Source organism: Embiotoca jacksoni, unplaced genomic scaffold (assembly GCF_022577435.1).
Source record: "Embiotoca jacksoni isolate LCO1_2020_lvr unplaced genomic scaffold, fEmbJac1.0.p SCAF_44, whole genome shotgun sequence".
NCBI lineage: Eukaryota > Metazoa > Chordata > Actinopteri > Embiotocidae > Embiotoca > Embiotoca jacksoni.
This window is the reverse complement of record NW_027185397.1, coordinates 247,009-265,000: the sequence shown is the minus strand read 5'-3', so window position 1 is coordinate 265,000 and position 17,992 is coordinate 247,009. Positions and strand designations below refer to the sequence as shown.

General features: G+C 42.6%; 2 protein-coding genes across 2 annotated transcripts in view; both read right to left on the bottom strand.

Annotated features, from left to right (window-relative positions):
* The window catches only part of cds1 (CDP-diacylglycerol synthase (phosphatidate cytidylyltransferase) 1), a 36,490-nt gene extending 26,348 nt beyond the window's left edge, over positions 1–10,142 (bottom strand). Inside the window, exon 1 of the mRNA XM_069169298.1 lies at positions 9,856–10,142. Coding sequence (XP_069025399.1) covers positions 9,856–9,918 — 63 coding nt within the window. The 5' untranslated portion in view covers positions 9,919–10,142. The remainder of the gene's footprint in view (positions 1–9,855) is intronic.
* Positions 10,143–14,713: 4,571 nt separating this feature from the next.
* The window catches only part of wdfy3 (WD repeat and FYVE domain containing 3), a 127,675-nt gene continuing 124,396 nt past the window's right edge, over positions 14,714–17,992 (bottom strand). The window contains 1 exon segment of the mRNA XM_069169322.1: positions 14,714–17,446. Coding sequence (XP_069025423.1) covers positions 17,326–17,446 — 121 coding nt within the window. The 3' untranslated portion in view covers positions 14,714–17,325.

Genomic DNA, 17,992 nt, shown 5'->3' with positions numbered 1-17,992 from the left:
TGCAGAGAGCAACAACAACCAAGACGTCCACCACGAGCTGCTGAGGAGCAGCGAACAGACCCTCAGAGATCAGAGACAGCTGATCATTCTCTGACTGATGAACAGTTTGAATCATAAAAAGAAGCAAACAGTTTCATCTTTGTGTTGAACAACCAAATCAGAATCGACTGAAGAAGTTGTGAGTCTGGTTCAGCCTGAGATTAAAATCTATTCTCAAAATTTGAATTAATGCAGAAACATTAAATGAGTCAAATGGTTTTCTGATTAAACATCACAGTCCCGTAACAAAGTGAAGGAGTCCTCATTCAGAGGCAGCAGTCATCCTTGAGGTGACACAAGTACACGCTCACACTGAATAAAGCAAACTGGTTTTATGGAGCGTTCAGTGGTTTCATCAGAACAACTGGAAATCCAGCAGCCTGGTTGGAGGGTCGTTCGGAGGCTCCTCCGAGACCCACACAGGAACATCTACCCAGACACACTCAAGGTTTTCACCTGAAAGGTTTGAGTAAAGGAGTTTGATGACTTTCCAAACAGCTGTGGAGGATGAAGCAGGACACGGTTTGGATCTCATTTAAATCCTGTGTTAATCCGTCCCTCCAGGATGTTTTTCTGATTGTTTCGATCAAAAATGTTTGACTTTGCGGCGGATTTTCTCAAAATGTTGATGTAATTTGTGACGTTTTTTGCAGTAAAATTGTGTATATAGTCGAGAAAGAAATTTTGTTTTTTTTAAGCACCACCTGATAAAGTAATAAATCTGTACTCATGTCCTGTGATAATAATCCTGCTGCACATCAGAAATATTTTAGTTCTCATCTTTTTTATGTATTTATTGAACTTAGAGAACCGTGGAGATAAAAGCTCCTAAAAGGTCCTAAAAGCTGGGTATGTTTCCAGAACAGACCATCTGTGACTGGAATATAGAAACAAGGACTACATCAGCTGTCAAAATAAGAGCTTTAGATGCTGTTTAATTCATGTTCATTCAACACATAGACCTGCTGGATGAAACAAACAAAGAGACGTCTCTGACAACTGGACGTGTGGAGAAAACTCATTTAACATCCAGTAATATGGAATCACTTCCTTTGATCACAAACATTTAATCATCATTTTAATGTGAAGAACACATTTCCCACAAACCCCGTCACTTCCTGTTTGTCCTCTTGTTCCTGTTCCTCCGGTGAACAGAGTTTTATTTGGAGATGAAAACAGCAGCAGAGACTTTCTGGTTGAAATGAGGAGTTATTGTTGTTAATGAAGAGAGTTTTGTTTGAAAAGATTTACTTTATGTTTTAATACTTTCAGCACAGATTCTCATGATGATGTTTTTTGCAGAAAAATTGTGACAATTTGAAAAAATTGCAAACTCCTGCAAATATCACGGAATTTGCTTAAATTTGTGTTAATTATTGCGATCGTAAGATTGTGATTTCCTGGAGGAACTGATCAACAAAGCACCAATCTGTGTGGGAACTGACAAAAAAAATACTTAAAATCTATTATTGCGATGCCAAAAGTCAGTAAAAAGTTGAAGCTGCACGACTGCAGCTGCTGTGAACAGCGTGAACTCGGATCCTGACGCTCTCAGCATTAATAAGTGACGTCCTAGAAGCTCCTGCAGCCCTTTTGTTCTCCAGTTATCACCAGTGAAGCTCTATCATGTAACAAAGAGACAGTGGAAGTGTGTTTCTCCCTAAAGAGGCTATTTTTAAAGTCTACGGTGGGATTAGGTTTCCTTTTTGCACCCGAGAGGCTCGCCGATGCTGCCGGACAATTTCCTGCCTTTCATGGTTGCTTTTACTCAAAACGCTGCTAAATACGGTCGGAGAGGTCATCAGGGTTAAAACCAGAGAGCTGCTCGGTCACAGGGAGATCTTTGCCAGGCGTAATTGGCTTAGAAAGCACTGACAGATTGAGGAGGAGCAGGAGAGGGAGGGGGGGGGGCACTGGAGGTGTAATTGTAGAGCTCTACTCAGGTTTTAATGAGGACACATTGATGCTGCAGATCTAACCTGTGCAGAGCGGCAGAGCTCCGAGTGGCAGACGAACGTACACGGCAGGACTGAAGAAGGAAATCAGCTGCAGTCAGAAGTCAAAGTCACACACACCGACAGTCGGAGTTTTATTGGCCATTTTCTTGGCAAGAAATAAACCGAAGACGTGATAAACGCTGCTGAGTTTTAGCATCTTTTTTTTTTTTACCAGTTTGTCACTTTAAAGTAATCATGAAGCAGCACAGGTGGTTCATGATATTTAACAGATTTCACTGGTATCTTTACCTCAATCCATTGAGAGATAAACCTACGTTTACTCGTCATGTGACTTTCAGCCTTTTGACTGGTCTGAAAAATAAAACCTGTCAGGACCAATCATCATCCATCAGTGATGTCATCATCCATCAGTGATGTCATCGTTGGTTTGTGAACGTTATGAAGCCTCCAGTTCAGATTCTGTCCGTCACCATCTTGCTAGTTTGGATTTGATGAGAGAAGTTGAATGGGAGTCTATGGAGCCGGAGGCTTTTTGGAGCCGACCTCTAGTGGCACTCGCTGGTATTGCAGCTGAAGACACTTCTGGATCAGAACCATTTTACAGACCTGAAGCTACGAACTCTTTTATAAACAGACTGTGTTCAGGACCAACAGCTGCTTCATGTGATCTGAGCAGTTAAAAGCACCTTGTTTAAATACCAACACAGAATCATCTCTGTTCCAGACTAAAGATCAGCTGTTCCACCAGGTAGCCATGAAGAGCTGTTGTGCCACTGATGCAGTTATTCATCAGTTCAGTAACGATGGTACAACATGAATCAGGCCTCAGTGTCGTTCCCTGCAGAGCGACAATATTAATCTGGGTGAAAGCACTCAGGCTTCTTAATGAAACTGTCAAACACCACTAATCCTGTTGATACAGCAAAGTGTTGAACTGCTGAGAAATCACTGAAGTTAAACTCCTCAAACAGCCTGAACAGACACGGATTCACTGAGAACACACGGAGGAAGCATGAAGGGTGGTTCATCCAGAATAACAGCGTTCCTCCTCCTCCTCCTCCTCCTCCTCCTCCTCCTCCCTCTGACACAGCGCACCTTTACCTGCAGCAGCAGCTTTTAGACATGAACCGGAGGGCAGGACGGACCGAACCATCGGATGCCTTTTGTGGGGGGGGGGGGGGGGCGACCTCAGAGAACCGCAACTGGTCTTTCCTTTCATCATTATCAGTCTCTAAACTGATTTATTCTGCAAATATTGATTCAGATATGACAACAAATACATAGAAGTCAAAATCTGAAAACCAAAACTAACTTTTTCTGTCAGAATGACGACAGTAGGAGGATCCAAACTCTTTTCTACAGCCGTGACTCAGCTCTGGAAATCATCAAATCCTCAACCTAAAACCAACTGGCACCATCGACTGAACCGACTCGATCCGAAGGAACCAACACGGAGGAGCAGCACCGGTGAGGTCCAGACCAGCAGCCGGGCCGGGCCGGGCCGGGCTCTGGAGGATCACGGAGGGGGCTGCACACCTCACCGACCTGAAGCAGCATCTTTCAGTTTGCAACAGATCTGCATTTTTATTTCCAGCTGCAGCACAAAACAGGAGGAGTCGTTTTTCAGGAGAACGTCTGAAGCCTCGCAGGTTCGACTGAACGGCTCCTCACAGAAATCAGTCATGTTGGAGGGATGAAAAACTGAAATGCAAGACGGCTGTCATGTGGTCTGTTGACCTCTGAGGGGTCAGGGGTCAAAGGTAATACATGAAAACTATGCACTGCATTAATCAAACAGTTAAGAGATCTGGACAGAATCATAATGAACGAGGTCAGCATCCTCTAAAACTACAGACTGTTTATAAAACTACAGACTGGATATAAAACTACAGACTGGATATAAAACTACAGACTGGATATAAAACTACAGACTGTTTATAAAACCACAGACTGTTTATAAAACCACAGACTGGATCTAAAACTACAGACTGGATCTAAAACTACAGACTGGATCTAAAACTACAGACTGGATCTAAAACCACAGACTGGATATAAAACCACAGACTGGATATAAAACCACAGACTGGATATAAAACTACAGACTGTTTATAAAACCACAGACTGGATATAAAACCACAGACTGGATATAAAACCACAGACTGGATATAAAACCACAGACTGGATATAAAACTACAGACTGTTTATAAAACTACAGACTGTTTATAAAACTACAGACTGGATATAAAACCACAGACTGGATATAAAACCACAGACTGTTTATAAAAGAGTTCGTAGCTTCAGGTCTGTAAAACGGTTCTGATCCAGAAGTGTCTTCAGCTGCAATACCAGCGAGTGCCACTAGAGGTCGGCTCCAAAAAGCCTCCGGCTCCATAGACTCCCATTCAACTTCTCTCATCAAATCCAAAGTGAATAAAATGTGTCCATCAGTTATCTCGGTGTTGTTAGCTAAAGTCACTCCTTCTTATTAGTTTTCTGGAGGTCCATCTGAAAATAATCCCTCATTCATTAGAAAAGAAGATTCAAGAAGACCTGTTTTTGGGGGCGTGTCTGTTTGATTGACAGGCCTGTGGTGCAGTCAGGTTACAGCTATCGGTGGGCGGGGCGTAGTATCGTCAGGTTTCCGATCAGATCGGTCAGATCCACCTCTGGCTCCTCCCCCAGCTCGTCCAAATATGGTCACTTCCTGCTCCAAACCGCTCCGAACTAGCAAAGATGGTGACGGACAGAATCTGAACTGGAGGATTCATAACGTTCACAAACCAACGATGACATCACTGATGGATGATGACATCACTGATGGTTGATGACATCACTGATGGTTGGTGGAGACACATGAAGGTGTTTTTAAGTCCAAAACCAACAGAGTTTGAATGTGTGCTGTGAGTGAAGCTGTGACCAGCAGAGCGTTACTCAGCTGCTGGAGGCCTCAGAGACGACCGGCTGGCCGACGGACCGCCAAGGTCAGCTGTCAGGAGGATTCCCGAGCAGCCGCTAACTGTCCCGGCAACAGGAGGCCGGAGCATTCAGGAGACGAGAGCAGACTCATTACTGAGGATGGAAGTGTGGCTCACTAACCAATGAAAGCAAATATTAGCCTGGAGAGGACACACTGGGTGGGTGGATACTTCAGCTCCTAAACAGACACCTGCCTTCACTGACTCCAGAGAACATCTCCTGAACATGATCTGTGTGTGTCTGTCTCTGTGTGTGTGTGTCTCTGTGTGTGTGTGTGTGTGTGTGTGTGTGTGTGTGTGTGTGATACAGCAAAGTGATCCTTTAACCTCCAAAACCCGACATGCACCCAGCTGACTCATCCCTGCTCCGACCAACACCTCACACTGTCTGACACCACCTGACGGAGGAGTCCTCCTCTCTCAGTCTGCAGATCTCCGACACCATCCAAAGAAAAGGAGACAACAGAAAACAGCTCAGGATGGACAGCAGAGAACATTCAGCTGCTGTTTCTTTGGGTCACATCCAGAGTTTGTCCCTTCAGGTTTAAATCAGAAAAGAAAGCTTCATTTTGCTGCGTCGTTGGATGGAGTAAACTTCATCTCAGACTGTGATGGTGTCTGGATCCACTTTACTGATCTGATGGATGACATCACAAATCTGTTAAACCCACAGACTGGATATAAAAAGAAGATTCAAGAAGACCTGTTTTTGGGGGCGTGTCTGTTTGATTGACAGGCCTGCGGTGCAGTCAGGTTACAGCTATCGGTGGGCGGGACGTAGTATCGTCAGGTTTCCGATCAGATCGGTCAGATCCACCTCTGGCTCCTCCCCCAGCTCGTCCAAATATGGTCACTTCCTGCTCCAAACCGCTCCGAACTAGTAAAGATGGTGACGGACAGAATCTGAACTGGAGGATTCATAACGTTCACAAACCAACGATGACATCACTGCTGGTTGATGACATCACTGCTGGTTGATGACATCACTGCTGGTTTCTGATTGGTCAGCTGTGACCACGAGCTTCAACCTGACATGAAGCGTTGGATGTCTTCATCTTTCTAATGTAACCTCACAGCCTGTTTACAGAGTGAAGTGGTGACTTCATGTGTTGGAGTAACTCCTGTTCACCACGAGGTTGCTTCATGTGTCTGTTCCTGGTTACGGTGTGTTTACAGTGAGATCAACACTGGAACATTTACAAATCACTTAAAAACATTTGACATCGATGAGTCTCTGATCATGGTCCAAATATTGTGACACTATCGTACTGAGAGTTACACAATTGGACACAAATATATCAAGACACTTATCCATTTAGTCACACTCACACACACACACACACACACACACACACACACACACACACACACACACACACACACACACACAGATGATGTTCACATGAGATGTGCTCTTAGAGTCAGTGAAGGAAGGTGTCTGTGGTCTGTTAACCTTTTTACAAACAACACAATATCAGTTTTTAAATAACTTCTACAGGTCTGATTTAACCAAGTATCACCCATCAGTGATGTCATCATCCATCAGTGATGTCATCATCCAGCAGTGATGTCATCATCCAGCAGTGATGTCATCGTTGGTTTGTGAACGTTATGAATCCTCCAGTTCAGATTCTGTCCGTCACCATCTTTACTAGTTCGGAGCGGTTTGGAGCAGGAAGTGACCATATTTGGACGAGCAGGGGGAGGAGCCAGAGGTGGATCTGACCGATCTGATTGGAAACCTGACGATACGACGTCCCGCCCACCGATAGCTGTAACCTGACTGCACCACAGGCCTGTCAATCAAACAGACACGCCCCCAAAAACAGGTGTTCTTGAATCTTCTTTTCTAATGAATGAGGGATTATTTTCAGATGGACCTCCAGAAAACTAATAAGAAGGAGTGACTTTAGCTAACAACACCGAGATAACTGATGGACACATTTTATTCACTTTGGATTTGATGAGAGAAGTTGAATGGGAGTCTACGTGCCTCAAGAAGAAAGTGCTGACGTGACTTCATAACTTCTGACGGGAATAGCAGATTCTTGTTTTTTCAATTTAACCAACTTTGTCTGGAGATGACATCCGTCTGCTTCCAATGAAAATCCAGTTTTTAAAACTGGTAACGCGTCCACGTGTTGTTTTTTTATGCTACAGGACATATGATGAGACCGATGATCAGTCATCTCCATCCTGACAGTCAGACAGACTCAAACACAGACAATCAGGGTTTCTTACGTCACAGGAGCCAATTCCATCAATTCGGGGGCGGGGCTTACCCTATGATGGAGCTGCAGGTGGAGGGGTGGGTGGCAATAGAGGTGGGGCCGATTTGAATATTAATAGACTGTTTTGTCTATAAAATGTCAAACAAATATTAAAGCATCAGTGGTTTTTTTCACCTTTGTTCCATCAACAGTCCAAAAACCAAAAATACTCCGTTTATCGTCATATAGAAGAAAGAAAAGCATCAAATCTTCTCTGCTTGAACAGTTTCCATCGTCCTGCGACGGTCAACTGAAGATGTTGTGGTCCTGGATTGTTGTCTTCACTAAAGGAGACGTGAAGACGTGGACTCTCTGTCACACTGATGGTACAGATATCCAGTTCATAGTTCGTGAACATGACATCCGGAGCTGGTTCAGCCCTACATGGACTGAAACCATCAGTCTGCACCGAAGGTCCACACGGAGGACCGAGTCTCCTCCTCTGATCTGTTGTGGTTACCGTGACGACACACGTCCCAAACAGCTGACCTCTGTGAATCATACGTGTGATTTAACGGCCGTCTGCAGCGGTTCTGCTTCGTTCTGGACTCTGGGTCCGTTTCACAGACATCATCAGTAATAAAAGCTTCGTTATCACTCAAACAAGAACAAAAAGTTTGAACATTCAAGGCTGCAACGATCAGTTACTTTCATTATGATCTTCTTTGTTTGAATCATATCGCTGTTGTTATGACGACAGTCAGCGGTGAAAAATGTCTTTGAGAACTTTCCTCTGACGGTTCAGAGTCCAAAGATATTCATGTTCTTGTCATATCTGACAGACAGAAGCGTCAACTACTAATATTTAGAGATAGAAACAACAAAACACGACTGGAAAACTTTTTCTGATCAATTTCCTCTCGATATATTAATTAACTATCCAGAGTAGTTAGAAATATTTTCAGTATTGAATATTTTATTGATCTTTTCTTTAATTATTCGATTGTTTACTTTGGCAATTGTCAAAAAAAAAAGTAAAAATAAAAATGTCCAAACCCAAAGTGACCTGACCAGAGAGTTAGAGTGTTTTTTAAAAGTTTATAAAACTAGTTGAAACCAACAGATTTGTGGATCATTCAGCTCAGAGACCAGCAACACATGCAGGAAGGCTTTTACTTTTAATAACCAACAACATATTTACCTCTAATGCATCTTACAGTACGTTCAACACGGATCTAGTTATTATTTTGTTGACTCATGAATGTGATAGTTTATAACGTGTCATGCACATCCCAAAATGTACAATGATCCTAAACACCAAGATATTTAACTCAGGATCAATATCAGAACACCAGCCGTACATTTAGACATGACCGGCTTCACAGAGACAAAGAGGACAACGTGTCCAACCAGCAACGAGGACAGCCGAGAGGGACGAAGGGAACAAACTACCAACATCATAGTTATCAAAATAATTGATATAAATATAATCTAAGAGGGAAAATAATGTGGAAATATTCACTCTGGCACACGAAGAAGAAGACAAGAGATGCCAGTGATAAATATACAATAGGACAAGGAAAAGACGATTAAATGTCCTGTATGGTCGTTTTAAAAAAGGCAAGTAGAAGGTAGTGTTTGTATTGTTTTATATTTTTCACTGAGTAGAGAGACGAGGAAGTTGGAAAATAAGTGTAGAAACCTTTGGAGGTTAGAAACACCTACAGAATATGAATAAATAACGAAGCAAGTTCTCCATCTGCTATTAAAAACCATCCCAGCAGGAGTTCCTCATGAAGACCTTCAGGCCTCTCAGTCTGAACACAAGGACACTTTCCGTGGACAGCTTCACTGGTTGTCTTGACAACAAGTTCACCAAAATGATCTGCAGTCTTCACAGTTGACAACAAACTGGCTGATGAGGTGGAGAAGCTCCAGAACATTATTCTACTGAGCTGGACCTGAGTGGAGGTTTATGAACAGCATTCATGGTCTTACACTGTAAGAGGCTACGAGGTAACCCAGGGAGAGTTCAACATCTGTCCTGAGTTCAACATCTGTCCTGAGTTCAACATCTGTCCTGATTTAAACATGTCCTATAGATACATGTTTCTGGCTTCATGGAGGGCTGCTGTGACTCTGAGTCGGGTTGATTCACGACAAGAATGATAGAAATAAAAAGATAAATGGCAGTTTTCAGTCCGTTTGGAGCATGAGTGGAGCATGAGTGGAGCATGAGTGGAGCATGAGTGGAGCATGAGTGGAGCATGAGTGGAGCATGAGTGGAGCCCTGGTTTCTGCCCCTCTCCCCCCTCCAGGCCCGCGGGCCCTCCGACCTCTCCGCGCTCATCTGCCCGCCTCCGAGTGGACCTGCAGCGGACGCACGCAGTCTGAGCCGCGGGGGCACGACACCGAGTTCGTCCCGTGATGACAGCGATTAACCGGGGAGAACATCCTCCGCCCGGTGAGGACGTGAACCCCCCGACGGAGAACAGGTCGTCGGTTGTGACTACCGAGCCGTTTCCGTGACCGTGTTGCGGTCGGAGCCGGATTACCGGACCGGAGCCAGCGGCTAACTCACTAGCTTATGTAGCTCCGCTGCTAACCGGAGCGCCGCCCGGCGAGGTCTCGCGCAGACGCCGGGGTCCGTTGACCGGCCGAGGTGCACCTCACCTTGTCGCTGATGTTGTCGGTGCTGTCCGGGTCTCCTCCGCCTCGCTTCCTCAGCTCCGTCATGTTTCGCCGCCGGGACGTTAATGTGTCACATAAGCCGACTCCGAGGGGAGGAGCGGGGGTGAAGTCCTCCGGGCGTTTGAAACGAGCTCCGGGGCGTTGGAGCGGCTGTAACAGTCGGTAGCTCGGCCCGTGGAGAAGGTCGGCCTCCCTGGAAGTGTTCCGCGGCTCCTCACGACACCGCCGACCCGCTGCGTGTGTTTGTTTATCACCGCAGTCCTGAGCTCCTCCCACCGCCGCCGAGCCCGGGGAGTGACGACACACCACCTCCGGTTCAGACTTTCAGAGTAAAAGCAGTGCCGAATTTCTTTTTCTAATACTCAAATCTTTTCTCCTGCATTCACTCCTCTGTGGTATAAAGACAGCTACAATTTGCTGATAAAGATTTTACATATAAACGTGATCAGCTTGTAAAATATTACGCTGAAAGTTTTAAATTCTGGTGCAAAGCCAATAGTTTCCAAATATTTGTATGTGAGGCTGAATGTGTATAAAAGACGTGTTCACATTTTGAAGAAAGTCTTGAATTTTAATTTCAGATTTAGATTTAGATTCTAGATTTTTGACTTTATTGATCCCACTGTGGGGAAATTCAGTCGTCACAGCAGCATAGAAAGAAAAGGTGCACACAATATGAGAAAGAGCAGTGAATAGATACACAGACTATATACAGACTATACAGACTATATATACAGACATATACAGACTATATACAGACATATACAGACATATACAGACTATATACACAGACTATATACAGACTATATACAGACTATACAGACTGTACACAGACTATATACACAGACTATATACACCGACTATATACACAGACATATACAGACTATATACACAGACTATATACAGACTATATACAGACTATACAGACTATATATACAGACATATACAGACTATATACAGACATATACAGACATATACAGACTATATACACAGACTATATACAGACATATACAGACTATATACACAGACTATATACACAGACTATATACAGACATATACAGACTATATATAGACTATATACACAAACTATATACACAGACTATATACAGACTATATACACAGACTATGTACAGACTATATATAGACTATATACACAAACAATATACACAGACTATATACACAGACTATATACACAGACTATATACAGACATATACAGACTATATATAGACTATATACACAAACTATATACACAGACTATATACAGACTATATACACAGACATATACAGACTATATACAGACTATATACACAGACTATATACAGACTATATACAGACATATACAGACTATATATAGACTATATGCACAGACTATATACAGACTATGTACACAGACTATATACAGACTATATACAGACATATACAGACTATATACAGACTATATACAGAGACTATATACAGACTATATATAGACTATATACACAGACTATATACAGACTATATACACAGACTACATACAGACTATGTACACAGACTATATACAGACTATATACAGACATATACAGACTATATACAGACTATATACACAGACTATATACAGACTATATACAGACTATACAGACTGTACACAGACTATATACACAGACTATATACACAGACTATATACACAGACTATATACAGACATATACAGACTATATATAGACTATATACACAAACTATATGCACAGACTATATACAGACTATATACACAGACTATGTACAGACTATATATAGACTATATACACAAACAATATACACAGACTATATACACAGACTATATACACAGACTATATACAGACATATACAGACTATATATAGACTATATACACAAACTATATACACAGACTATATACAGACTATATACACAGACATATACAGACTATATATAGACTATATACACAAACAATATACACAGACTATATACACAGACTATATACACAGACTATATACAGACTATATACAGACATATACAGACTATATACAGACTATGTACACAGACTATATACAGACTATATACAGACATATACAGACTATATACAGACTATATACAGAGACTATATACAGACTATATATAGACTATATACACAGACTATATACAGACTATATACACAGACTATATACAGACTATGTACACAGACTATATACAGACTATATACAGACATATACAGACTATATACAGACTATATACAGACTATATACAGACATATACAGACTATATATAGACTATATACACACACTATATACAGACTATATACACACAAACTATATACAGACTATATACACAGACTATATACACAGACTATATACAGACTATATACAGACTATATACAGACATATACAGACTATATACAGACTATATACAGACTATATACACAAACTATATACAGACTATATACACAAACTATATACAGACTATATACAGACTATATACACAGACTATATACAGACTATATACACAAACTATATACACAGACTATATACACAGACTATATACAGATTATATACACAGACTATATACACAGACTATATACACAGACTATATACACAGACTATATACAGATTATATACACAGACTATATACACAGACTATATACACAGACTATATACAGACTATATACACAAACTATATACACTGACTATATACACAAACTATATACAGACTATATACACAGACTATATACACAAAAGAACCAAATACTATAAATACAAATAAATAAATACAGTTTGGGATGAATGGAAAAAGTGCCCAGTGCAATAAAATGAATATCAATATGAATATCAATATGAATATCAATATGAATATTAATATGAATAGTGCCACATCATTTTATGGTGTTGAAAAGTCTAACAGCGATCGGAACAAACGACCTGCAGGTGGCGCTCTTTCCTGCTCTGAGGGTGCAGCAGTCTGAAGGAGCTGCTTGAAGCTCCTCCAGCCTCATGGAGGGTGAGAGGTGGTGTCCATGATCCTCCTCTCCCCCACCTCCTCTATGGAGTCCAGAGGACTGTCCAGGACAGAGCTGACCTTTGACCTCCTGTCCATCTCTGTTCCTGCACAGCTCCAGCAGATCGCTGCATACAAGATGGCCGACGCCACCACAGAGTCGTAGAACGTCCTCAGCGGAGTCCTGCAGACTCCGAAGGACATCAGTCTTCTCAGCAGATGGAGGCGACTCCGGTCCTTCTTGAAGAGGACGTCCGTGTTGTCCGACCCGAAAAAAGTAACTCCAAAGTGATCAATAACAAAAATTAGTCACAATAAATAACTGAACACAATATATCAATCACAAGGACTTAACAAATATAAACATACGACCTGCTGATCACTTCTGTCCATTCTTCAAGAGTACGTTTTACTGAAATCAGAGTTTGAATCCATCCATCATCTCAACCTGCTTTATCCTGAACAGGGTCACGGGGGGCGGAGCCTATCCCGGCTGACTGAGGGCGAAGGCGGGGTTCACCTGGACAGGTGGTCAGTCCATCACAGGACAGAGACAGACAGAGACAAAGACCGTCCGCGCTCTCATTCACACTTCAGGGACATTTGTAGAACCACCAGGTAACCTGAGGTTCATGTTTCTGGACGGTGGCAGGAAGCCGGAGAACCGAGAGAACCCACGCAGGCACACGGAGAACCTGCAGACTCACACAGGAAGGCCGGGATTCGAACCCAGAACCTTTTTACTGTGAGGCGACCCTGAAAACCACTGAACCACCACTCTAGATATCTTACAAAATAGATTACATTTGTAGATGTAATGAATGAAACAAAAGGACAGATTTAATAAATTGAATGTCCACTGAAAGCAACGCTGTCAATCACCTTTAGTTAACTTTTATATCTGCGGTGTCTGTGACTTTGTGGATTTCAACACCAGTTGATAACCTTGTTTCCATGATCTAAATGTGAACTTTTCACAGTGTGACAGTGTATGAAATGTCTAAGAAACTCTAAATATATGTAAGAACATATTGGAATCATTTTATAAAGAGAATGAAGCTGTAAAATTATCAAAATAATGCATTAAAATAAAATGTCTGTCACCTAAATAAAAGTGAACATAAATAATAATAATAGGTTAATGTCAGGTCTCTGCAGGAAGTACCTCAAGCTGCTTTCATTCAGTTATCAGATGTAACAATATATTCCTGCTGTCTGTTGTTGTGGTAACTACATCGGGGCGGCACGGTGGTGCAGTGGTTAGCACTGTCGCCTCACAGCAAAAAGGTTCTGGGTTCGAATCCGGTCCTGGGCCTTTCTGTGAGGAGTTTGCATGTTCACACACACACACACACGCGCGCGCGCGCGCACGCACAGACACACACTAACACACACTACTCTAACATGTCAGGACTCTCACTGTGCACACAGTCCTGTTCATTCAAACCACACTGACAGGAAATGACCTCATCATGTGAACACATCAGCCTCCACAATATCTGCAGCTTTCATTATTTTACCCAGAATTCAGTGTGTTTTTGTGTCCTCTGTTTAACACTCAATAAACACTCTGATTCTTCTGTCCAGCAGCAGAGAACAAACACGTTGTGTTCAGGAACAGCTGCAGCTTCCTCACACGCTTTTAATTTGAAAATCCTTTATGTCAGTGGCCCCGCCCCCTTCCTCTACAGAGCCAAGATGGCGACCGTTTAGGGTGGAAAGTGTTCAGAGTAGGACAGTAGAACATCTGAAACACAGCAAGAGTCTGAACCTGAAGCAACTTTTTGAATTAATAAAGTCGTCATTGAGGGAAATGCTCCTTGAACGTTTCCATGGTTACAGATGAAACAAGATGCCATTGGTGGTAAACAGCAATTATTTATTGAAATGAAATAAAAAGGATAAGTACCAGATCTATTGCATTATTGGAACATTTTGTTTCTGTAAGGGGGTGGGGGTGGGGGGGTACTCTACAGTTGTTTTCTCTGGGAGGATTTAGTGAACACAAATATACAAGGAACATTCAGCTATCACAGATTGCACACCAGATACCGTAATAATGCAGTCTAATACAAGACCACCAAAATAATCCTGGATTTATTCTCTTTTTTTTCTTCTCTCATCAAGTCCTGAATTTTCTCCGTAAAGAGTACAAAAGTCCTTGCGGGGGTTCGGGGACGTGATTTGCAGCTCTGTACAACAAACCTGTCGACTTGTCAAAAAAAACAAAAACAACAACCAGAAAACAAGAGAAGAGGAGAACCTAACGGCGAGAACATGTACAATGCACTGACACAGAAAGTCAGCTGTGTTAATAGACATGCAACAAGTAACAAAACTTGCTGAAATCGCAATAATCATTAAAAAAAAAAAATCTAAAACCAGTTATAATTGCATAAATACTTTGTACAGTCGATTTCTCTGTTGTGAAATTCACCTTCAGTTCGAAAGACAACGTAAAAACTCGTCATTCCTTTTTGTTTTTTGTACACGTGAAGAAGGAACTCGTGATTGATAGACTTCAGCTGGGTGGCGTGATTGCACGTTAAAGGACAGAAATGTAGAACGATATCAGAAGGACAAATACGAGAGCAGGTGAGGATCAGGACGAGCAACGTTTAAGGACCACAGCTGGGACTCGAACAGGGAGGGAGGGAAAGAAAGAATGAAAGCAGCAGTTTGTTGCCCACTGAGACACGAACGAAGTGACACGTATGAAGAGTGAGGAGGAGGAGGAGGAGGAGGAAGATAATTTTCAATTAAATTCATATTCAGTCGAAACATATCAGGACAGACTCACTAAAACCTCTTCAAGTCATTTCATTAAATGCTGAATGAACTCAGACTTCTGAGTCCGATCCAGAAGTGTCTTCAGCTGCAATACCAGCGAGTGCCACTGGAGGTCGGCTCCAAAAAGCCTCCGGCTCCATAGACTCCCATTCAACTTCTCTCATCAAATCCAAAGTGAATAAAATGTGTCCATCAGTTATCTCGGTGTTGTTAGCTAAAGTCACTCCTTCTTCTTAGTTTTCTGGAGGTCCATCTGAAAATAATCCCTCATTCATTAGAAAAGAAGATTCAAGAAGACCTGTTTTTGGGGGCGTGTCTGTTTGATTGACAGGCCTGTGGTGCAGTCAGGTTACAGCTATCGGTGGGCGGGACGTAGTATCGTCAGGTTTCCGATCAGATCGGTCAGATCCACCGCTGGCTCCTCCCCCAGCTCGTCCAAATATGGTCACTTCCTGCTCCGAACTATCAAGATGGTGACGGACAGAATCTGAACTGGAGGATTCATAACGTTCACAAACCAACGATGACATCACTGATGGATGATGACATCACTGATGGTTGATGACATCACTGACGTCACCGCTACATATTAAGAAATCAAACGAACCACGTGGAAGACTTCAGATTGAACTTGATTTGAACCTCTCAGTCTAAAGCGTCTCCTCTGTTCAAATCTGAAATTATGACGTGGATTTAATTAATTTAATGCCACAAAACATGTTTAAAATGTACGGACGCTGCTCCCTGCATCTGATGTTAACATCTGTCTGAAACATCTGTTTGAACGGTGTGAACGTGAGAGGGTGAAGGATAAAGTGTGTGAGTGCCGTGAGATCAGACCTGCTGCATTAATGCCACGATGTCGGTGAAGTCCAGCCAACAACAAATCTGACCAGAAACCAGCAGCATCAATAAAAACGCTTCATGAAGTCCCTTTTTGTGGACGTGTTCAGGAAGCTGCACGTGAAACGGAAACGTGTGCAGCTACAACACACGTGTGCATCTACTTGATGTTTCCCTTCAGGACAACGAAGATAAACGGAGTGATATGGTCGATAATGAACTGATAACATCTTCAGGAAGCAGCAAACAAAAAACATCATAATTGATAAAAAATAAATTGGCAAATAAAAAAGGGCGAAGCCGGTCTGATGATGGACGCCGTGGGCAACGCGACACAAATCTGTAAACAACGAGAACAACATGATCGGAGAGACAACGCAGGTCATTTTGCATAACTCCGCCCACAGACGGGAGTTACCGACAGGCTCCGCCCTCGCGCTGCTCCTCCGGACGACGACACACGATCCGTTTGTTTTTTAAAGCCGGGAGTTGTTAGTCACGACGCTATGTTACACGCTGCGGCTGCTTTTTTCCTCATTGACCTTATTTTTTTTCTGCGTTGTTCCTGTCGGAGTTAAAAAGGCCATGATACCTATTTACACTATCAACAAGTTCTGCTCCAAGCTGGCCGGGGACTTTCTCCCCAGCAGGTGATTGGTTGAAGCATCACAGCCCCGCCTCCTCCTGTTTCATCCCGCCTCCCTCGCCGAGCCGTGCACTTCGTGTTTCAGTCCATGTGGTGACTGGATGTTTGAAGGTGGGGGGGGGGGGGGCACTACGAAGCAGGTGGAGAAATGAAACGCTCCCCAGGAGGCGGCGGGTGGAGGTGGGCGGAGCTCAGTTTCTGCAGCCGTCCTCGACGCTCCGCTCGTGTTGCAGGTTGTAATAACAGTTCTGACAAACGCGAACCGGAGACGAGATCTTCAGCCGCTTGATCTCCGACTGGAAGCGACTGCACCTGAAAACAAGGAGAAACCAGGAAGTTGGAACACCCAGCAGGAGGCGGGAAACTCAGGGTGGAGGAGGAAGATAAAAATCTATCAAAATAAAAAATATATACAGTCGCTGTGCAAAGTGTTTAAATCCAGAAACGTCATGAACAGAGAAAATGAAGAAAATGAAGAAAATGAAGAAAATGAAGAAAATGAAGAAAATGAAGAAAATGAAGAAAATGAAGAAAATGAAGAAAATGAAGCTGACGAACAGGAAGTCTCAGCAGAAACCTGCAAACGCCTGCTGGGTTTCACTGGTTCTTCACCTGTCTCACCAAAGTGACGGGGTTTGTGGGAAATGTGTTCTTCACATTAAAATGATGATTAAATGTTTGTGATCAAAGGAAGTGATTCCATATTACTGGATGTTAAATGAGTTTTGTCCACACGTCCAGTTGTCAGAGACGTCTCTTTGTTTGTTTCATCCAGCAGGTCTATGTGTTGAATGAACATGAATTAAACAGCATCTAAAGCTCTTATTTTGACAGCTGATGTAGTCCTTGTTTCTATAT